Source organism: Cavia porcellus, unplaced genomic scaffold, assembly GCF_034190915.1.
Source record: "Cavia porcellus strain 051 isolate PalLab524CR breed Dunkin Hartley unplaced genomic scaffold, mCavPor4.1 scaffold_16, whole genome shotgun sequence".
NCBI classification, from domain to species: domain Eukaryota; kingdom Metazoa; phylum Chordata; class Mammalia; order Rodentia; family Caviidae; genus Cavia; species Cavia porcellus.
Genome location: NW_026947499.1, coordinates 20,171,721 through 20,193,850, shown reverse-complemented (window position 1 = coordinate 20,193,850; position 22,130 = coordinate 20,171,721). Strand labels below are relative to the sequence as shown.

At 55.0% G+C, this 22,130-nt stretch overlaps 1 protein-coding gene across 6 annotated transcripts; it reads left to right on the top strand.

The window, feature by feature from the left end:
* Nucleotides 1–1,756: 1,756 nt before the first annotated feature.
* On the top strand, nucleotides 1,757–20,364 carry Adora2a (adenosine A2a receptor). Of its 6 annotated transcripts, none has more exons than XM_013141515.2 (3): nucleotides 1,757–1,895; nucleotides 10,603–11,183; nucleotides 18,597–20,364. In XM_013141515.2, the coding sequence occupies exons 2-3, from the start codon at nucleotides 10,861–10,863 to the stop codon at nucleotides 19,501–19,503; spliced, it is 1,230 nt and encodes a 409-aa protein (XP_012996969.1). In that variant the 5' UTR covers nucleotides 1,757–1,895; nucleotides 10,603–10,860; the 3' UTR covers nucleotides 19,504–20,364.
* Nucleotides 20,365–22,130: the final 1,766 nt, after the last annotated feature.

The window sequence follows — 22,130 nt, the reverse complement described above, 5'->3', positions numbered from 1 at the left end:
CCTACCAGGATCCAGTGGCAGAATACAAGGCCTCTGACTCTGTAACCCTGAGGACCAGTGTCAAGAAGGCCCTTCCTCCTGAGTGAGGTAATACCATAGGGCACAAGGCCAAGCCATGTGTGTGAAGGACCAAGGGATGGTGCTGGGCCCCAGAGAAGGAGGAGCAATCGTTGGGGTCGACGACCGGGGACTATGGAGGAAGGCGCTGCTCCCTCCCATACTGGCTATTTCTGACTCATGAGCTCCCATAGCCCCCTCCAAGTGATTCTAGAGACAGGGTATTCTTCAAGTGTTAAGAACTTTGGGTCCAATACAAATGGGCTAGGAGGAAAGTGTTGTTGCCATTACAATTGTTACACCTCTCATCATGAGACCCAGAAACAAGGATGGGGAGCTAAGTGTCTAGGAGGAGGGCCCCCCTTGTCAGGCAGCTCCCTCACTTGTACCCTGTGGTATGGTACAGAGCTAGCTCAGCACCACGAGGTAGCAAGGCAGAAATGAATGGGTCCCTAGAAAACTTGCAGGAATGCTCCATTCTGGGGTGGCCCCTCCCACTGATCTGAGGTCCATCTCCCGTCCTGGTGATGGTAGTAAAGGAGAGGGGGTCCTTCACTGAAGAAACCATGGACCCTGGGAAGAAGGAGGCAGCAAAAACCAGGACTGGGGAATGAGGAGTAGGGGAGGTTGCATGGCCAGGTCTGAGGTCAGAAAGATATCAGGGATAGGGGCAGGGACCAGCAGTATTCCAGGGTTTCATACAGGCCCTTGGGGTGCTCACGTTTGACTTTGGGTAACAGGCACCTACTCAACCCAGCCCACCGTCCTCTGCTGGGAGATCTCAAGGGCCCCCTGAATGTAAGAGAACACAAGGATTAGGGGTTGAGCTGACCACAGTGGAACAGGAGGCCAGGTTTTGGCCCTAGGAATGAGCCATGGAAGTTGCTAAGTGATTCGAGTTGAGTCCTAGCAAAGTGAGAACCAACATCTTGGGCTGCTGGTCCTCCCGATGTGCTGGTCAGGTACCTGCACATCCACCTCCCTGAGGAGAGGAAGCAGGGAGCTGCTTTGGCAGAGTCCATTCCTCCACCCTGGCCTCAGCCCTGAGGTCTAACCTGGCCCTGAGCAAACCTACCGGTCCTAGCAGGGTGTTCCCAAAATCCCTTGACTACAGATGGTCTGGCTATCTGAGGGCCTTGTCCTGCTGTAAGCAGAACTGGGGTTAGTCCATATTTATCCAGATCCAAAAGTCAAAGGCAGATCCGCTTGGATGGCTTACTTGAGGCTGGCTATGAGGTCGTTCCACTTACTACGCTCCAGAACAAAGGCAGGGAGTTCCCAGCTGAGTTGGTGGTGCTGCTGCGACTCTTCTTCCTCTGAGAAGGGGAGGGAGGCGGGGTCATGACCCCAACAAGCACTGGCAGCTGTAACACCTAGAGAGACCCGGGCCCAGAGTCTAGGCTGCGGAGACGGAGTGACACAGAGGTACCAAAGCCCTCTAGATCTGATGATAAGGGACAGCACAGCCCAGGGAGGCAGCCCTGAGAGCCGCTAGGAGGTCGGCGACGGCAGGGTGGGGCCCGGAGGGCTTCATGCGCGGGGTGAGACTCTGGGAGACTCTGGGGGGTGGGGGGCGCTGCCGGAGGAAGCTGAGACGGATGGAGCCCACGACAGTCACACTGTGTTGGGGGTGGGGCACGTGAGGCGGCCCGGGCCTGCGAGGGCCATGCTCTCTGGTCCCCCGCCCGTCTCCCGGCCTCGGTTTTTCCCGTGCGACGGAGCAGAGTGGGGGCAACGTGGGTCTCGAAGCCTCCTGCAGGGGGCGCCAGGGAGCGACACATCTGGAGCCCGAGCCCCGGCGGCCGCGGAGACAGCGGGAGCTGGCGCGCGAGCAGCAGGTCAGCCGGGTACCAGGTCCGGGATACCAGGTCTGGGGCGCCAGGGGTCCCGGGAGGGCGGCCTGGCCGCCTGGTGCCGTCGGAAGCTGCCGGGACGGAGAGTTGGGCGGAAGGTGCCCCATCGCTCCTGCCTTTCTTCCCGCTGACCCAAGTGCGAGTTCGCGGGCTCGGGGGTCCGAGCCCTGCCCCGTGGCAGCCATGGTAATGCCTTGTGGTTCGGCGCGGTCATGTCCTAAGCCGGGTCGGAGGTGGTGTGGGGGTCCTCCGGGCAACCCCAAACTGACCGTAAGGTGCGCGGGCGGGAGGAAAAGCGGCGCGGGGTGCGGCAGCGGAGCGGCGGGGTGCAGAGCAGGCGTCTGGACCGGCCGTCGGGCCGTCCGGGAGCCCGGCGTCCCCCTCCCCCGGGTCTGGGTTGGGGGCGCGGGGGGACGGCTGAGGAGGCGGGTCGCACCTCTAGGAACCGAAAAGTATTTGCACGCGCGGAGGGGCCGGGGCGGGCGCCGCTATCCCGGCTGAGACATCTCGAACCTCCGAGGCTCAGCATCCGAACCGGCTGGGGCGCGGCGAGGGCGGGCGTCGGGAACGCGGCACGCAGCGCGCGCGGGCGTCCTGCGGGCACGGTGGCCTGGGCTTCGCGGGCGCCCGAGGGCCGGGGTCGGCGGTGGCGGGTGCGCACGGCAGACTGGCTCTGGCCCTCTGATGGGCTGCCCCGGGATGGAGGTAGGAATGGCGGGAATAGTGAAGGCTCTCCAAGGATTTGAGAGCAGAGATCCTGCGTCCCGAACATTGAGACTTTTAACTTTCCGGGCTGTGCTATGGAAGGAAGAGGGAGACTGAGTGCTCTCAGCTGGTGGCGGGTGTCTACCCAGGCTCCTGTCCCCAGTACTACCGTGGGGAGTGAGGTGTGGCACAGGTGTTCTCCTGGTTCGTGAGAGAAAAGTATTGGCTCCCTTTGGCTGTCTCTTTTCCTAACCACAGACTGCGTCCTGACCCAGAAGTCTGCCTTCCTCCGGCCTGGGGCACTGGACAGCCTATGCTCTGCTTCTGATACTCAGCCTCCCTAGACTCGGAGACTGTGCACCCTTTGGATTCTTTATCCCACTCCCATGCCCAACCAGTGCTGCCCTGGTGTCCCCTCCGTGGGGACCATGGTGGATTTGGCTACAGTAGGCCAGGGAAAAAGTCACTGGCTTTATCCTTAGCCCCAAGGGCCTTGATTAGGGCTGGGAAGGCTCTGTCCTCCTGCGAGGCAGCTCCACCACCCAATCTTGAATCTCAGCAGATAGGTGCCAGGGGCTCCTCATTTGTCCATGGCTGTGGTGTCAACACCTCTTAGTTCAGCCTTTGCCTTCAGGAATCATCCAAGCTTCTTGGGGTCTGGAGTCCCTTGGGCAAATCCTGGCCAATGCCCCTCCAAGTGTTTCTCCTACGGGTGATGGGGTTCTGGCTAGACTGGCTTCCCTGAGCATGACCTGAGGGCAGCCACACGTATCTGGTAGGAGGTAGGCTTCCGGCCAGGCTGAAGAGGGCAATGGCTAGTCTCAAGGGCAACTGATGGATCAAAGATTTTGATGCCTCAATCTGGTTCTGGACTTGCCGCCTCCACTAAGTGGGCAGCCTTTGGCAAGTCACTGCCCAGAGAATTCATTTTCTCATCTGTAGAGTAAAGCTAGTATTCTTAGCAATGCCTAAAGTATAGGGCTGAGATGAAAATGAGATGGGCTGAGGTGGGGGTCGGTGATGTTGGGGCGGACCAGAAGGCAGAACAAGGGGCTGTGCTTGAGCTGGAGAACCCTGAAGGAAGGATCAAAGGATGACACAAAGGGTCACGGTGAGCAGAGGGATGTGTGGACAAGAACTGGCTTGAGAACAAGCATGTGGCATCAGGGTGTCCTACAAAGCTCGGGGCCTTGATAGCTCACAGTAGCAACCTGAAATCCCACAGTGGTTCTTGCTACTCTCTAACCTGCTTGCTCCTGAGCCATCTCGGCCCTGATGAACTGGAACTGCCATCTTGGCATCCTCGTGAGATAGATCTGTCTTGTCTGGTGCAACTTTAACTTGCCTTGAGGATTGTGCATACATGAGAGGGACTGATTGATTGTGCAGAAGGAAGGACAGACAGACAGACAGACAGACAGGTGACACTGCTGAGAAAGTTTTTGTTCAGCAGTGGAGGTTCTGTGGAGAGGAGAATGCTACATTCAGGTTCTGATTTGGTGAAAGAGTAGAGTCCCAGCCTAGGGGGAAAGAGTCATGGCTCTGGGACATATTGAGTACGACCAAAGGGTAGAGGATGGCCCCTGGGCCCTCACTGGAGAAAAAGAGTGGTTAGGAAGATAGAGAGGATCAAGTATTAATACAAGATGCTAGTCCATGTTTCAGATAGGGACGGAACAGACCTTAAAGCATAGAGGAGATCCCAGGAGAGTGGTTACCTTGCCATCAGGAGCCAGGGCCCTGGCTGGTGGGAGGGAACAGTTTACTGGCAGAGAGGGACAGCCTACCCCATGCAACCTGGAAGCCGGGAGATCCTGCCAGGGACTGGGGAGGACAGAAGAGGGGATGCTGGGGAGGCAGGACTTGCTGCAGTGTTCCAGGACTGTGCTGGGCCTTCTCTGACATGCAGCTGAGCCTTGCGCAGGCTGTTTTCTTGTAGAGTGGCTCCCATTCCTTTTCTTTCACCTTTTTGTCCAGCTCAGAGAGGCCTCCTTGTGGGTCCACATCCACTCCTGGAGGTCAGGCCTGTTTTGGAAGTTGCTGCACAGGGTCTGGTGCTGCCCTTCGATGGCGCCTGCCCATATGGATGTTGCTGTTCCAGTAGCCTGGGTCTTTGGCTGCAGCTGTCTCCTGGAGGAGAGGCCAGAGAGAGGGTTTTCCTGGGCTTTGCTTCTGCCTCATGATGGCCTCTGCAAGCAGTGAGCTTGGCTGGGGTAGAGCAGAGGGCCCAGAGGCAGTGCTAAGATGGGTCATGCTGGGGTTGGTCCAGTCCCCCCTGTGTTTTTCTTTCGGACTCCATCATCACACCTATGTCCTAGGGACCCACATCCTGCCACCTCAGTGTACTTAGCAATGCCCCTTCAATAGCCCAGCCTCCTGCTAGAGTCCTGTCCTGGGCCCTCTGGGGTCTATATGCTCATGACCTCCCCGCCCTGCTTCAGGCAGCGTAACAATACCTATCAGCCACCATCTGGGGGAGGTGCAGGTGCTGGGTCTTTCATGTGACGCTGTCTCACCACAGGCCGTCCACACGTGAGGAGCCACAGCAGAGGGGAAGCCTTGTGTGCGGACCTGAGGGAGTTGGATGATGATCCTATCCCAGCTACCTTCACCTCAGGGTGGCTCCCAGCACCTCTGTAAAGCGGGGCACCCTTGAAGGAAGTTTGTCTAGAGAAGCAGCTGGTGATGGGCTGAGTGGCCACCTCTGATGAGGAGGACTGGGGACCTACACCCTCTCTGGCGTCTGACCAGACATACGAGGATGGCAGGGGCTGTTGGAGAAGGGTGCTGTGACAAGCCTGGTAGCCCTGGGGGCACCCCAGGGCTGGCCAGTGGCTGGTGGTATGGAGGCTGCTTTGAGGCAGGCCCAGTACCTCAGCCTCCAGCTGCAGGGAGTTGGTTCTCCGTTTCTGCCCACATCCTGTCCCCAGGGGCAGAAAGCAGCAGCCACATACCCGAAGGCGGTGGAGGAGGGGCACACAGGGCGCCTTCCTGAGTACCTGGGCAGTAGCCAGCACCAGGCATCGGAAGCGGGTCTGTGAGCCCAGGGTGACGGGGAGGGCAAGGGGCTGAAGCTCAGTGGTCGCTGAGCTCCAGGAAGGCACCTGTTGTGAGCTGACGGATGCTGGCAGGCGGGGCTCTGTGGGTGCTGGGGCCTGGTGGTTCCGGGAGGCTGGTGCCCAGTCACTGCTTGTGGTTTGGGGGCAGGTGCTACCCTGCCCATCTGATATTATTCTTTGCTCGGTGCCCGTTCGTGCTTTTACAGAGCTCCTGAGAGACATGTTAGTGTTTTTTAACCTCCCTTCCATGTGGTCTGCTTTTCCACAGTGACTGTCTCCAGGAAGTCTCTGAGAGAATCCTCGGTCCCCTTTCATGCCCCCAGGTCTCCCTTCAGCTGCCTGAAGCCTACCACATCTGCTATGTTCTTTATTTCAGTCTTGGGTTTTTCATACCCAGAAGTTTATTTCCTATTCATCTTTACCCGCTTTTGTTCCTCCCAGTGAGGTTCTGAATTCTTATTCTTGTTCATAGATGGTATTTCTTCATTACCTTAAGGATCCACGATGTCTTTAAAAATCAGTATTTTGTTACTCCATGGCCTTCTCGTGTTCCTCAGTGAACCAGTCTCCCTGGTTTTGGTACTGCTGCTTATCTTCCTTAGTCTTATTTGAGGATTTGTTTTGAAGTTGGGATTTCCAGCTCATCGGAAGTGGGAGCTGAAATCATGGGTTCAGGGAGTGGCCTGAAGATACCCACATCCCCATAGCAGCAGCCACCACTCAGGAGTTTCCCGGACTCTTTCTGCCTTCAGGGCTCGTGGCTGTAGGCTCAGGACCCAAAGGGATAGCAGCAGGTGGCACAGAGGGTCCTGTGGTCCAGCACTTGGGATGTCCCCTGGCATTCCAGGTGATTAGGTAACAGGTGAGAGGACTCTAAGGCTGGGATTCTGGAGCCCAGGGTGGCTGCAGTAGGCAGAGGCTCTGGGCTATGCTCCACTCCTCGACCTTGGCTATATCCAAGAGCAGGTACACCGGGCACACCTCTGGCCAGCAGGCTCTAGGGGGTATCACCACCATCTGGGCATGTGTACAGAGAGCCTTGCTAGTCTGAGGTACAAAGAGCTGGGAGAGGTGAGCCGGATGCATAGGCTTTATTAAAAGGTGTTTGAATTAAACTTACCAGACCAGGTGAGGTGGGCAGGAAGGCTGGAAGAGGTGGAAATTTTGAGTCCAAATGCTGGGAGTCCTATGGGGCTGCTTTTCCAAGGCTTACCATGTGTGTTCCACAGCCTGTGTCTGTATTTTACATGGGACAGTCCCATCCCAACAAGAAATCACGAGAAAATACAACATTATTAATATTTAATTTTCCCTCCTGGCTAGCAACAGATGACTCCAGGATTAATTAGATAGGCAGAGCCAAGCTAGAAGAATAGGAAATTGCCAGATCCTGACCCTGACCCCCTACTTCTCCTGCCAACCTTCCTGTGGCTCTGGAAGGCTTCCAAAAGGAGGAAAGCTAGGAGGAGGCCCCGGAAGTCCCCTATGGCTGTGCACCCCGGCATTTTCCACCACCCTTTAATGTTCCTGGTAAGGAGGAGAGGTCATTTTGCCTTTTGAGGCCTTAGATTCCTTGCCTATAAAATAGGATTCATGGGGCCAGCGAGAACATAGATATCTGTCATGTCCTGAGCTCCTAGACAGGCTGCAGGGGTTCTCTAAGAGGAACCAGTGTAGTGTCCGGCATTCAGACAGGTGGCCTCCAAGAGAGCATAAGATTTGGTAGCTCAGTGGTGGCTGGCACCGGCTAGCCAGCCATATCATTCCCCAGTTCTGGTTGGTGAGGCACTAGTCTGAAATTGGACCTAGTGGGAGCACTTATACCCAGGAAAAGATTATAATTCAAGGTGCCCCCAGCCAACCCTGGGCTTATTTGGCAGACTACAGCAGGGTAACCCCCATAGATCTCCAGGAGCACACAGTTCTCCCAACTCCCCACTCTGACTTTCTTTGTCCTGCCTCTGGCACCAGCGATCTGCTGGGCTCCTGGCTGGGGAAGGCGCAGCTGACAGTGGATTCCGGATCAGAAGATGCCAAGGTGGCCTGGGGGAGCAAAGGAGCTCCCCCATGATGTGCTTGCAGCAGCCAGGAGGTCCTGCAGGAATGTCGAGGGAAGGGGCAGAGGGGGAGCAGGCCATGTGGGAAGAAGGGTTGGGCGGGCTCTGCTGGCAGGAGACAGATGTGTGTTTTTAGTCCCATGCAAAGCTGGCCTGGGAAGGAGGGTCAAGATCACCCAGTGAGACTCGGGACAAGGAGAATGTGGTTTCAGTGGAGTTAAAGGTATCAGTAGCCTGTGCTCTTTGCACGGGATCTAACACGGAAGGTGGTAGACATTCTCAGGCAGGTATCCAAGAGTGTCTCACCAAACAAAGGCTGGGTGAGGCCCCACCAAGGCCCCTTCTAAGCTGGGCATCCTAGCTGCTCTGGAGTCCATGCAGTCTGTGGGGCAGGCACTGGTGGTGTGACCTGGCACCAGGGACTTGGGTGGTGGGGCTGGGGCGCGCTGTCTGGCCTAGGGGAAGTGTCCATGCCTTGTCCGTTGTTGTCCGCCATGCCAGCTTTGTAGCCTGGGTGGTCAGATTGGCTGTGGTGTCTTTGATGCAGATTCCCCTAGAGAAGGCCTGACACGAGATGGTTGTCTTCTTCCCCCAGCAGGCAGCAGTGGTGGGAGGCAGGATCCCTGAAGAGCAGTAATTCCTCAGGGACTCATTGGGCCTAAATGGACAGTGGCCTGTTGCTACGGCTGCGAGTGTGGGAATCGGCGCTGAGCCATAGGCCAGGACCTGGGTGGGAAACAGGTCCAAGGTGAGCCCCAGCTCCACCAGTACCTATTGAGCCTAGGTCGGATAGACCCCTGTCGAATGCTGCTCTGGACCACAGGCCCCGAGGACAGAAGGACATGTGGCTGGGAGTGAGGCCCAGAGACTCAGTCTGTTCTGGCTGCCAGGGACACACTTTGTAAGCAGCTGTTGGCAAATGCCCTGTGCAGAGCCAGGACTCAATAACATTCGGCCCTCTCCAACTGCTGCAGGTGACTCCAGTTTCTACTGTGCTTTGGCCTCCCCTCTTTCCTCCTCCTTGGTCCTTCTGTGCCCGATAATTCACTTCAAGCCTCCTAGTGGGGTAAAAAGGTCTCTTGGGGGCTGGAGCCCCCATCCAGAGATGTGGCTCCAGCCTGAGGCGGTGACAGCACTGCAGGCAGAAGGAACTCGGGGTTTAATTCAGCCCTCTGTTAGCTCCTGGCCAATTTGGAGTGAGTGTATAATGGGGGACCTCGGCCCTTCAAAGAGGCCAGAGACCCGGGGTGACCTTCTACCAGGGTCCATAGTCCCATTCAGCCCCTCACATCCCAGAGAAGACAGAGAGGATGCGACCCTGTAGCCCTTTGTCTCCGGGTAGGCAGTGGCTGCCGCTAATGTACTCCTGGTGCCCCATGAGAGTTTAGGGTCCTCTTAGCTCTCATGGAGAGGCCCTTTAGTGGGTAAGGATGGTTTCACAAGCTCAGGGAAAAACAACTAGCATTTGGGCTGAGCTTGGGCCTGCTGGAAAAACCAAGACTTTCCTTGGTGTCTATTCCTCTTTTTATGACATTTAATTCCGGGAGATCCTTTACAGATTTGTTATTCACGTCTTTTTTTTTTTTTTTTTTGTCTTTTTCCTTTTTATCGGTACCGGGGATTGAACTCATGACTGCCTGCTTTCAAGGCAGGCACTTATGCCGCTGAGCTAAACCCCCAGCCCCAGTTATTCACTTCTTATAGACTCATGGATGAGAGCTAAAATGCCCCCATAGGTCAAGTGGGGTCCAAATGCCTCACAGCATAAATGGGGAAACGGGGACCCAGAAGGGGAAACCATTCTTGCCTACAGTCCCCAGCAGGTCCTGGCTGGGCACCTGCTTTTCTGACTTCAGTCATTCCTTCCCTGTGTCATTAAGGCAGAGGAGCAGCTGGGGGAGGGGCGTAGGAGGAGAGAGGGTGGCAGCTCCCTCAGAGAGGGAAGCAGCTACAGTGCCTCCCCTTCCCAGACGTGCAGCTGGAGCACCAGGAGGCAGCACGCTCAGGTTTGTGCCTGCTCTGCTGCCTGTGAGGGTGAGTGGTTTACCTGCCAGGAATGGAGGACAGGACCAGATTGCTCCCCAAATCCCTCTAGCCACCTGAGCTCCAGGTGTGGCTGGCCCTTCCCTAACTGGGACGGCTGGTAATTCCCCAGAGAGTTTGCTGGGGATGGAACAGGTGGAGGTGGACTGAAAAGCTAGCCTAGTAAGAGAAAAATTAGTGGGATTGGAAGAACTCTTTAGGGAAGGGACTTTCTGGGAGGGAAGAGGGCTCATGGCGCTGGCAACCAGGGCAGGAGATTGGCTAGGCTGCCACAGAAGGCTTGAGATGCTGACCCTGGTGGGCTAACATGAGGGGCTTAACATTGACAGATTCTTGATTTTTCTACGGGGGAAAGAAGAAAGAAAGAAAAAAAAACTGCCCCAAGTGCAGGCTGGGAGGGCTGTAACCTCAAGACCTGCTGTGGGTGAAATGCGGGAGCCTTGTCTAGTGCAGAGGGGTGAGCCAGAGTCCCAGGAGGAGTGCAGCCACGGCCCTATCTGCAGTCCCTCCTGCACGTACGCTGCATGACCCTGAGAGAAGGGCTCCTTTCCTGGGCGGGTTTGCATGAGGGTCTTCACAGGGACTCCATGGGACCAAGGGAAGCAGCTTGCCTAGTGGCCTCTCTGGGCCTGTGTCCTCCTCCACAGTAGGAGCAAAATGCCAACTCCCCTGCCTTCTGACCGTGACTGTAGCAGACCAGGCCGGCAATGGGGGAGGCAGGGGTCCCCCTCAGGATGGACTCTGGCCTACAGGAGGCATAGGCTCTGAAGGAGTAGGGCTTTAGGACCAGAATAATTCCAGCTGCTCACGAGAGCTCTCCTTTTCCAGGTGCCCTGAGAACCCTGAAGCCGAGCTGAGCCATGACATAGACACAGGAAACCCTGGAGAGAGCCTGGTTTCAGCAGACTCGCCTGTGAGGAAGCCTTTGGAGAGCCCCCACAGGGACGCCCCTGGCTCCTGTGAGGAAGGGGCTCTGGGCCTGGGCCCCTCTGCCTCGGGGCGGGGAAGGCTGGGCTGCAGCTATGGACCGTGAGCTGGCCCAGCCCTCGCCCCCACTGAGCCTGCCCGTCTGCGGCCGCCCCTGCCATGAGCTCCTCGGTGTACATCACAGTGGAGCTGGTCATTGCCGTGCTGGCCATTCTGGGCAACGTGCTGGTGTGCTGGGCCGTGTGGATCAACAGCAACCTGCAGAACGTCACCAACTACTTCGTGGTGTCGCTGGCGGCGGCCGACATCGCAGTGGGTGTGCTCGCCATCCCCTTCGCTATCACCATCAGTACCGGCTTCTGTGCCGCCTGCCATGGCTGCCTCTTCTTCGCCTGCTTCGTCCTGGTCCTCACACAGAGTTCCATCTTCAGCCTCCTGGCCATCGCCATTGACCGCTACATCGCCATCCGGATCCCCCTGCGGTGAGCCAGGGGCTGGGGCTTACGCTTGGGCAGAGGCCTGCGGGGACCGCAGTCTGGTCTGTGGTGTCAACACGTGGGGCTGAGGATGGGGCCCTGGACCTCAGGCTAGGGCTTCCCAGGGCTGGCAGGTGGGCAGCCGTCGTGTGTGTCTGGCTGACCCCACAGGCCCTGAGTGCCTGGCCTCCCGACTTCCCCCAGGCTGCTTGGGGTGGGTGCACCTGGGCTGTTCTTTACCCATCAGAGCAAAATTATCAATGAGGTGCTAGTGGGGTGGGAACAGGGAACCAGGGACCTCAGCTAGGAGCCCATCTCCTGCCTCCCTTTCTCCTGCTTCTCTGAGCTGGCCTCAGCATGAACGTTAGGAGAATGACTCTGAGAGGGGAAGTGACTTGGCCAAACGCCACAGTGAGTCACTTGGACTCACATGCAAATTATGTTGCTTCTCAGGGCACCAAAGACTCAGCCGGTGCTGGGCTGGTTGTGAGAGGGGGATTTTACAGTGCATCTTTTGTAAGTGACTTCAGCCAAGAATTGTGTAAATGAAGACATTCCAGGAGGCTGAGTTTCCTTGGTGTGGCCTCCACCTACCCAGGCCATAGATGAGCTAGAAAGTGTATCCCTCCCCTTGGGGGCCCTGGAGCTTCTTGTTCCACCTCCTCGATCTCCTCCACAGAGCTGGGTCCCACAGCCACAGTGGCTACAGGCCCGAAAAAGGGTGCAGTCCCCATGTTGAATTCTCCCAAATAGAGGAGGTGCCCCCCTAAGGAGGAAGCCCCAGCATCCCCGCTGTGGACTGAGTGCGCCCCGGGAGGGAGGAGGACCAAGTTCAGTGAGCAAATGGAAATTCAGAGTGTCAAACCCGAGGCTTCAGAGGTCACTTCCTTCCTCTCATCTTCTGAATGGAAAAATGAGGCTCCGAGGATGCAACCAGCTCTCTCAGGGCCACACAAGGAGTTGATGGCAGAGCTGGGACGAGACCTGAGATAAAACCCAGCTGCCCCCCCTCTGATGGCACTCTAGGGAGATCATAGGCAGCCCAGCCCCTCAGAAGCTGCACTCGGTAGGCTTGGCCATCGCCTGAGCCCTCAGAGGGACGCGGGCACCTGCATCAGGCTGCTCGGAAGAGGCAGAACCTGGTCCTTGAAAAAAGGACTCTGGCCGGTCCTAGAAGGGGCTGAATTGGAGTTGTCTGACTTAGGGCACAGTGTTGGAGATGGCCTGGGACCTCACAGACCCCATCTTCTTGCTCCCATGTGTGCCATGGAATCCCCGTTCATCCAGTGACAGCTGAGGGCACGGAGGCACAGGGAAGGGGTGGTGGTCTGTAGATACCAGCTGGGCCAGAGGCCAGGCCTGAGGGAAATCAGCAGTCTAACTTTCACTTTCTTCTCCGATTCAAAGGGCAACAACATTCAGGGGCCAGGTCAGGGCAGCTGCTCTCAAATTAAAGACCTCAGCTCTGTTTTTCCCACAGGTCTCTCTCTCTCCTTCCTCATCTGTTTTCTGAGAATCAACAGAATACGCTGTGTGGCTGTGGGAAGTCAGCTGCCCTTCCTGGAGCCCATTTCCCCATCCAGAGCAGGGGATAAGTCCTTCTGTCTCTGGGAATACAGAGGTTTTGAGGGTCTATGGAGGGGATGGGAGTGATGAGACTAGGCAAGTGGGGGTTCAGCTTTTTTTTTCTTTTTAAGTACTGGGGATTAGACCAGGGGCTCCCTCTGGGCTACATTCCCCACCGTACTCCCCCTTTTGAGATGGCCACACTAAGTCCCTAAGTTGCCCAGGCTGAGCTTGAACTCACAAAGATCCTCCTGCCTTGGCCACCCAAAGTGCTACAGGTGTGCACCACCACATCTGGCTTTCTGCTCTTTCTTTAGTTGCTGAAGATTTGGAGCCACGGCTCTGCCCCAAATCCAGTCTGTATTCCAGGCTATCAGGACCTCACAAAGCTGGCCAGGTTTCACCTGGACCTTGGGCCATTTGAGCTCTGCTGGGTTGGGCTTTGGAAGGCTCAGGCTGGTCTCCTCGGTGGGGATGCTTTGATGCTCCTCCTGCCCTCCAGGCAGAAGGTGTTACAGTCGCCTAAGGATTTCAGTCCTGCATCTCTCTTAATCCTTTCCGCCCAGCATTGAGGCTGGTGTGGGTGCTACGACCCTCACGTTACTCATGAGGAGGCCAGAGTCAGGGAAGGACACACATCCCTCTTCTGACATGGGTGGACTCTAGAGCCCTTTGCACTGTTCCCAGGCCCTCAGGTTCCTTCAGTTTCTGAATCCTAGGAGCGCCTGGCTACTGGGCATGGAGAGGCATCTGTATGGAGGCTCCTGAGCCCAAGCTGAGCCTTCAGAGAACTGAATGGAGGCCAATGAGAGCCAGGCATTCATGGCTCCCCACTGGAGATGCTGCCTGGTTTGGAGTCCCCCTTCTTCCTTTGTCCCCAGCACAACTGGGAATTCAGCTCCTGCCCAGCCCCAGGATCTGCTCTTCCACTAAAGAAGGTCCACAGGGCTACTCTGAGGCCTAGTCTCCGAAGGCCTAGCGCATTCGTAACTTATTTTTTTTCTTTAGAATTCAACTTCAAGGTTGGTTGTGGTAGTGTAGGCCTGTAGTCCCAGCACTCGAGGGGCTGAGGACTGGGGATTGCCATGAATCTGAGGCCAGCCTGGGCTACACAGAGTTCAAGACCAGCCTGAACTACATGGTGAAAGCCTGTCTCAAAAAAGGAAAAACAAAATCAGCTTCAAAACAAGCTATTTCCTTTCTCCTAAACAAAGGGATCGCATGTTAGGTTAGGGCAGGGCCTGGTGGGTGAGAAAGAAGCCAGGTCAGAGAAAGATGTGCAACTGTTAATGTCCTGACAAAAACTCTGGGTGGGGGATGTGGCCTTCCCTTTATAGGGACCTCTCGCCACTCTCTCCTGTCTCTCCTGCTGGCCCCTGGCGGGTTCTCTGAGTCCTGAGGAACAAGCCCAAATGCTAGGTGGTGGCATTGCTGAGGAAGTCCTATCATAGGGACTCACTCTGGCTTCTTAAAGAGAAAGGTTAGGGAGGCAGCCCAGTGGCAATGCAAGATGCTTGGCAGAGGTAAAGCCGTGAGTTCAAGCCTCAGCACTATAAAAACAGAAAAAATGCCTCCTTATGACCAGAGTTTCCAAGTGGCCTGAGGTCATAGCTCAGTACTTGCCTTGAGTTGCAAGGCCCTGGGTTCCATTCCCAGTATATAAAAACAAATAAATCAATAAAATAAAAGAGGCAGGACTGGGAGGGCAGGCCCCATGGAGGAAGTGTTACAGGATGTGTGAACTCTCGAGGCCACGTGTGCGGGGGCAGGTGTGTCAGGAGGAGGGCAAAGCTTGGGGAGAGGCCCTGAGGAGGGATTCACATGTGGCCTGTGGGTTGGGCAGGATGACCTGATGGTTGAGAGACAGAGGAGAGGAGCCGTGTGGGCAGGGAGTGTGTGAGGCTGACTCAGGCCTGTCCCTGTCTGGGGAAGGAGTCTGGGTTTCCCCATCATCCGAGGCTCTTCAGTTCCAGGATCACTGACCCCTTGGGATAACTGAGGAAAGCCTCTTTCTCCTCAGTGATGCAAATACTCATAACCCCCGTGTGGACTGGGGTTATGTTTGGACTGTAGAGTGAGGCCCCCATGTGGGTGACTGGGGTCCTCAGGGAAGGGCAGCATGCAGCTTGGGGGACACTGGAATGCAGATGGCACCCTGAAATGGGCTGGCAGCTGCTCTGGCTCTCACGTCCTCTGACACTCCCAGGCTCCCTGGAATGGCCAAATGTCGTGCTGGGTGGCTTCGGCGGCCCTTGCAGCAAGGATGTCTATATCTGAGGGTCAGAAGGCTGCGTGTAACCTTGTTATTCACAGACATAGCCCAGGGGACATGGCTGGGCCATGCCATGGTCTGGCTGTGATTTACTTTGGGCCTTGATGCTCGTGCAGGCCCCTGAACGCCTCGTTGCGAGACTCTCAGCTTAAAGGGCTTTGTTTTGAATAACAAAATTGATCTATTTCAGTGTCCTGGCGTTTGCCTGCTTGCTGACCTTGCAGGTTAGACAAGCGCTCTAGTTCACTCGCAGCCCTATTTGATATCTATTATTTGCATGTGCTCAAACTTTAGGAAAAACCCCAAAGACATATAGTGAGAAGTTGTCCCTGGGCTCCCTCCTCCCTGCAGTGCCCTTTCCAGAAGGCAGTGGGGGAACCTGCCCTGGACTTTCTTAGCCTGTGCCCAAGTGCTACTTATTGTATATTTTGTTTCTGTCTCCAAAATCGGCTTTCTTCTGAGAATGTAGCGAAAAACTTCCCCTCCGGGAGTCCCTTGTCTATAAGAGTAGACAACGGGACAGACCAGGGATTTCCATGCTATGTTCTCCACAGAACCTTCCAGGCCCAGGCCCAGGCCTGGTGACTCCCCCAGCTCCTGAGTTCATTGATCACCTATTAAGCACCCTCTCTTCTCCAGGAGCCCCCCCTGCATAACTGCCTGGAAGTGCAGGCGAGAAGGATGTGCTGCGGGAGAACAGCGTGTTCTCCACAGGGTCCGGGGACCCCGCACCATCCACTGGGTCAGCTGGGTCAACTCAAGCGGGAAGCTATCACTGATCAGCAGTCCATTTCTCCTATGAACACCTCAGCTGGAATTCTCACTCACCCCAAGTCAGCGAATTCCACAGAATTTCAGCATTCTGCCTCGTGGAGCAGAACTCACAGGTCCAGGATGCTTAGTTCCATTTTACAAACGAAGAGACTGAGGGTCAGCGAGACGAACTGACCTAAGTTCCATATTTACAGGAATATGCCAGGACTAGAACAAGATAGAGATATGCTTTGCCCAGGAAAGATGCCAACAGTAACGGAGGCTCCTGTGCAGTGGGGCTTATATAAAGTAGATGGTAGGGTACTAAGAACAGTGCCGTGTACAGAGTGAATGTTATGTTAGTGTTAGACAAAGGGCGGGGAAGTCTGTGACTTTACGTTTAAGTCTCTAAAACAGGAGACAGGGCAGTGCTGGGTCTCTTGCTGGCAGAAACAGGCAAGTCCATGACTTCTCCTGCAGAGGCCCTGTTGAGGTAACCAAACCCTGGCCGAGTGGACGTATGGAACTCCTGAGAACTGACCTGCTTGGTTTCCAAATTGATAACACTTAAGGATGTAGCTTGGTGGGTGTAGCCCTTGCCTGGCAAGGCTTAGGATTTGAGCCCCAGCACTGGAAAAAAAAAAATGAAAGAAAGAAAGGAATGAGAGAATCAGAACTGAAAGATTTGCCTTAGCCTGAGTTCTGTCTGGGCCCCTAAATGTTCTAGCAAGTTCATTCCTCAACTTGGGCTTCAGTTTACTCACCTGTAAGATAAGGGGATTGGAGCAGATAAGAGGTCAGAAGCCACTGGGACATTTGTTCATTTGAATAGATTGACAAAATAAACTTTTAGAAAGTTAGCCAGAAAATCAGCTTTCTAGTCCCCCTTGATATCTGGTGATGCTGGAGTGCTCTCTGTCTCTCTCTGTCTCTCTGTCTCTCTGTCTCTCTCTCTCTGTGTGTGTGATGTTGGGGATGGAACCCAGGACTTCTTGTGTGCCAGGAATCTCCTCTAACTCTAGGCTCATATTTTGAATGGCAGCAAAGACAAGATAAACACCCATCAGCCTGCCTAAAATATTGATCATCCACAGGGATGTATATGTGTTTGCCCCATGGGTTATCTCTGTCTGTGGATGTTTTTAGTGCTGGAATTAAGTAGATTTCACTATTCTTAATACCTATTGCATGTCCCTGTCTCAAGCTGGCAATCAGAGATGAATGTCCCTTCCCCAGGGCTCTCAGCAGGAGGCTGGAAACTTTGCTGGGAAGGTATCTGCCTTGAACTTGAAGGACAAATGGGTAATTCCTGCCGGGCAGAGGGGAGAACCAAAATTTAAACAGAAAGTCATCCTTCGGAAGTTGCCTTTCTTGGAAACATTCCCTTTTTTGTTTGTTTTTTTAGAGACAAGGTGTTGCTAGGTAGTTCAGACTGGTCTTAAACTATGTTACCCAGGCTGGTCTCAAACTTGCAATACAGTGATCCTCTGCCTCAGCCTCCTAAGTGCTGGGATTACAGGCATGTGTCACCCTGTCTGGCAAGGCTTTATTTTTTGAGAGCCCATTCTGTCACAAAAGCAATGCCACCTTTTCCATAGGACATCATTATGCTTTCTGGCCAGTGGACCAAGCCACACCCCATGTCTGAGCCTGGGAATCAGTAGGCTTGGATTGTCATCTGGCCCAGGAATACTGAGTGTGTTTAGACAGATTCAGACCCCAGTGTGTCATCCAGGTGTTTCCTCTTGAATATTAAGATCATAATTTTTTTCCTTTTTTTTTGGTACCGGAAATCAAACCCATGACCTTGCACTTGCCAGGCAGGAGCTGTGCCACTGAGCTGTATGCCCAGCCCTCCTCTTGAATATTAAGTTGACATATAAATGTCAAGACATAACTATCTCATTTCTTTCTAGAACACTGTGGGTGGGTTTGCAAGGGAGCTGGCATCTCATTTGACGTGGGACCTCCACTCTTCTTTACCCCGGCAGCGTCTACCAGGGGGTCTCTGGGCACCTCTGTCAAATGGGGAGGAAAAGGCACGGAGAAGAAAAGGCCCAGATCGTCACAGGTCTGAGCTGGCTGGTTCTGCCCCAGCTAAGGTGTGTGCCCTGCTGTGGCCCTGTCCCTGCTCTGAAGGGAAATATGCTGTCCTCTCAATCAAGATCACCCATTACGAAGTGGTTCTTCTCCTCCCTCCTCCAAATCACTTATCATTTCCCTCAATCCAAATTCAAATTAAGGCTCAGGACTATCCCTAAGACTAACAGTCATCCGAACCCTGGTACAGTGGTTTCCTTCAGGGGCGCCTGTCTTCCTGTTTCCTCCCAGCAGCCTGTGGGAAAGGCAAGACCCACTTAACAGAAGAGGATGTCAAGGCCTGGACACAGGAAGCGACTGTTTTAAGACTTTATAGCCAATGAATGGAGGACCAAGTGGGGTGCAGCTCTGGTCTTTCTTTTTCTTTCTCTTCCTTCTCACCTGCCTCCTTCCTTCTTTCCCTCTCTCCTTTCCTTCCCTTATTTCTTTTTCTTTTTCTTTTCTTTTCCATTGTATTTTTTCGTTTTTCTGTGTTTCTTTCCAGTACCGGGAATTGAACACAGGGTCTTCACACTGAAGTAAATCCTTAACCCCTTAACATTTTTTTAAAGAATATTTTTTGAGATTGGGCCTTGCCAAGTTGCCCAGGTTGGGCTTGACTTTGTGATCCTCCTGTATCAGCTTTCCACAGTGGAAGGTTCCACCTCTCCCAGCAGCTCTGGGTTTCTTGATTCTGCTCTGACTAGCCCTGGTTTCTCAGGCCTCTGATACTGGTCTCCTGTCCCCAGGTACAATGGCTTGGTGACCTGCACGAGGGCCAAGGGCATCATTGCAATCTGCTGGGTGCTGTCATTTGCCATCGGCCTGACGCCCATGCTAGGCTGGAACAACTGCAGTCAGCCAAAGGGGGACAAGAACCACTCAGAGAGCTGCGACGAGGGCCAGGTGACCTGTCTCTTCGAAGATGTGGTGCCCATGAACTACATGGTATACTACAACTTCTTCGCTTTTGTGCTGGTGCCCTTGCTGCTCATGCTGGGCATCTACCTGAGGATCTTCCTGGCAGCCCGGCGACAGCTGAAACAAATGGAAAGCCAGCCTCTGCCGGGGGAACGGACTCGGTCCACACTGCAGAAGGAGGTCCATGCCGCCAAGTCACTGGCCATCATTGTGGGGCTCTTCGCACTCTGCTGGCTGCCCCTGCATATCATCAACTGCTTCACCTTCTTCTGCCCCGAGTGTGGCCATGCCCCACCTTGGCTCATGTACCTGACCATCATCCTCTCCCATGGCAATTCCGTGGTCAACCCCCTCATCTATGCCTATCGCATCCGTGAGTTCCGCCAGACCTTCCGCAAGATCATCCGCAGCCACATCCTGAGGAGAAGGGAACTCTTCAAGGCAGGAGGCACCAGTGCCAGGGCCTCGGCGGCTCACAGCCCTGAGGGAGAGCAGGTCAGCCTCCGGCTCAATGGCCACCCCCCAGGGGTATGGGCCAACGGCAGCGCTCCCCGTCCTGAGCAGCGGCCCAATGGCTATGTCCTGGGGCTGGTGAGTGGAAGGAGCGCCCAAAGGTCCCACGGAGATGCCAGCCTCTCAGACGTGGAGCTCCTCAGCCATGAGCACAAGGGAACATGTCCAGAGTCCCCCAGTCTGGAGGACCCCCCGGCCCACGGTGGAGCAGGAGTGTCCTGATGGCCCACAGAGTTTGCCCCTTCCCAAAGGAAGGAAATTCTGTCTTTCTGGTTTGTTGGACTGGTCATGTTGGGAGAAAAGAGACCCACAGGGCATCTGGTCCCCACTCTGGACTGAGATGAGGGAGCCCCAAGCTGGAGCAGCATGAGGCCCAGCAAAAACATCTGGGGTCTCCGGAAGCAGATGTTTGTGCTCTGAGGCCCTGCAGCTAGGCCAGGGCTACAGCCCAGCAGCGTCTTGGCTGATCAGGGCCCAGTCCCCCCCTCCAGAAGCATCTAAAAGCCCCACCTTGTCTACAGGGCAGCTGTGGCTTAGCAGACTGGGCTGGCCTCGGGCTGGGCAGTGGCTGCCCACACCTCCTGCCGCACACACTGCCCTCTCAAGCCTTCTAGGGCTCAGGGAGCTGCAGGCCAGGGATGGCATTTGAGTATTTTTTTTCCAGGAGAAGATATGTGTGAGGAAATCCTTTTTATTTTATTATCCTCCCCTGCCTGTCTGCTGGGTCTGTTGTCAGTCCTGCTGCTAACCTGGCACCAGGAGTCCGCCCAGGAAGTCTCAGGCAGCCCTCTCCACCTGCCATGAGCTACCATGCACTTAGTCCCAGGGCCATCTCTTGGGGCAACAAATCTGGGCTGGATGACAGGGAGTTGTAACGGGAACAGGGCCAGGATGTGGGGTAGGCCTCAGGGTGAGGTCGCGGCTAGCAGGCCATGGACCTGTGCCTGGATAGCTCAGAGCTGCCCAGTAGAGCCCCTGTCCAACTGCCTGTTCTTCTAAAGGGGCTGCTTGTTTTGTTTTGTTTTGTTTTCTGAGATGAAATAAAAATGAGCCACTTTGTGTTTTAAGTTTTTCCAATGAGAATAGCATCTGAATTTCTTTCCTTTCTCCAGTGTGTTGATTACATGTGAGTGAGCTTGGGTGTTGTGTGTGTGCATGCATGCGTGTGTGTGTGTGTGTGTGTGTGTGTGTGTGTGTGTGTGTGTGTGACAGACAGGAGAAACATGCCCTGTCCTAGGGCCTCCTGTCCTCCTGGGACAGGACTGGGTTGCACCAGAATCCAAATACCCATGCAGATACCTCCTCTGTTCCTGCGAGCCTCTGCCCCACAGGCAATGATGGGGGCTGTCCCGTCCCCTCCAGCCCCAGCCGAGAAGACCCGGCTCATCCCTCACATGCTTCCTTGCTGACATCCTGAGAGGACGAGCTCCCTATAAATTGACCTCTCAGAACTGTGTCTCCCAAGCCCTGCTCACCCTTCCGCTGAGGGGGCACCGATGTATCTGGAAACAGATCTGGCCTGGGGCTACACTGCCTTCTCCTGAGCCAGCCTTCACCTTCCTCCCCTTACAGAAACCTGTGAGGAATGGAGGGGAGGGCTAGGGGTGCTCTCTGCCCTAACCCTGGCTTCTGGGGCCCCTGCCTCAGGAGTCAGCCTGTTCCTGTGAGGACAAAGTCCACCTGGGGTTGTCAGAGAGCTCTGATTATTTCTGGTCAGGCTGTGGGGGCCAGTTTGGTCTCACTCAGGTTGGGATTTGGGAAAGGAATATTAGAACTCACAGGTGATTAATAAGCTCAGAGAGATTAAATCCTTGCCCCACGTCACACAGGAAGTAAGTGGCAGAGAGTGAATTTAAAACCCAGATCTGTCTAATGGTAAGGTCCGTGCTCCCCACCACTTTTTCATTAATGTATGATGAACCATTTCACACAAACTGAAAAGCATGAAATAATACCACATTCTCCACACTACTTAAGAATGAAACACCTATAATGGACACATCTGAACCTTCCTGATGTTATCCTGTGACCTGAGTTTGGAAACAACTGCTTTCCTATGGTGCCTCTATATATTTTTACTGTGCAACTGCATGTGTGAGTTGCTTTAGCTGTCTTTAACCGTCTGTCACCCAGAGGTCCTTGCAACCTGCTGCACCAGAGAACCACGTAGGAAGCGCTAAGCCCTGAGGCCTGAGCCCTTTGCCAGAGACACTGGATTAAAGTGGCCAGTGCTCCCACCCAGGGCTCTCGCAGTCCGCCGGTGTTGCAGAGCCCTGGTGTAAATAGCGTCCCGCCCGTCCACAGCACTTCCCTCCCTCCCACGCGCTGTGGGTCTGTGCTGACTGTTGGCAGGGAGGGAGGCCAGCGGTAAGGATGCCATTCACCCTCATAAGCAGTGCGTGGAGAAAGATCTGGAAAGAACCACAAAGGCAGGGAAGAAAGAGGCAGCCTCACTCCGGCTCCTTCCAAAGCCTTGGGAATTGAGCTTTGGGTAGCGGGGTTGGTGAGGGGAAGGTCAGGGCACTGCAAAGGCTTCCAGGTACGAGTGCACCCCAAGTCCTTTCAGGACCCACCCCAGCCCAGCTCTGGAGCCCAGGCCTCCTTGGGTCCCTAGCAGCCCAGTGTCCCATCTCCACACCCACCCCATGTGACCTAGAGTGTGAGCACTAGGCACAGACAGCCACACATGTCACTCCTCTGAGCCCAATGTAACACAGGAGTGTGCACATGGGCACAGTCACTTCTAGGGCCCACCTTAGTGGAGTAAATGCCCAAAGAGGAAGTGTGAAGGTGGGGAAGAGGATAAGCAACTGCCTGGCCTCGTGGGGCACAGACACAAATCTGCCCCA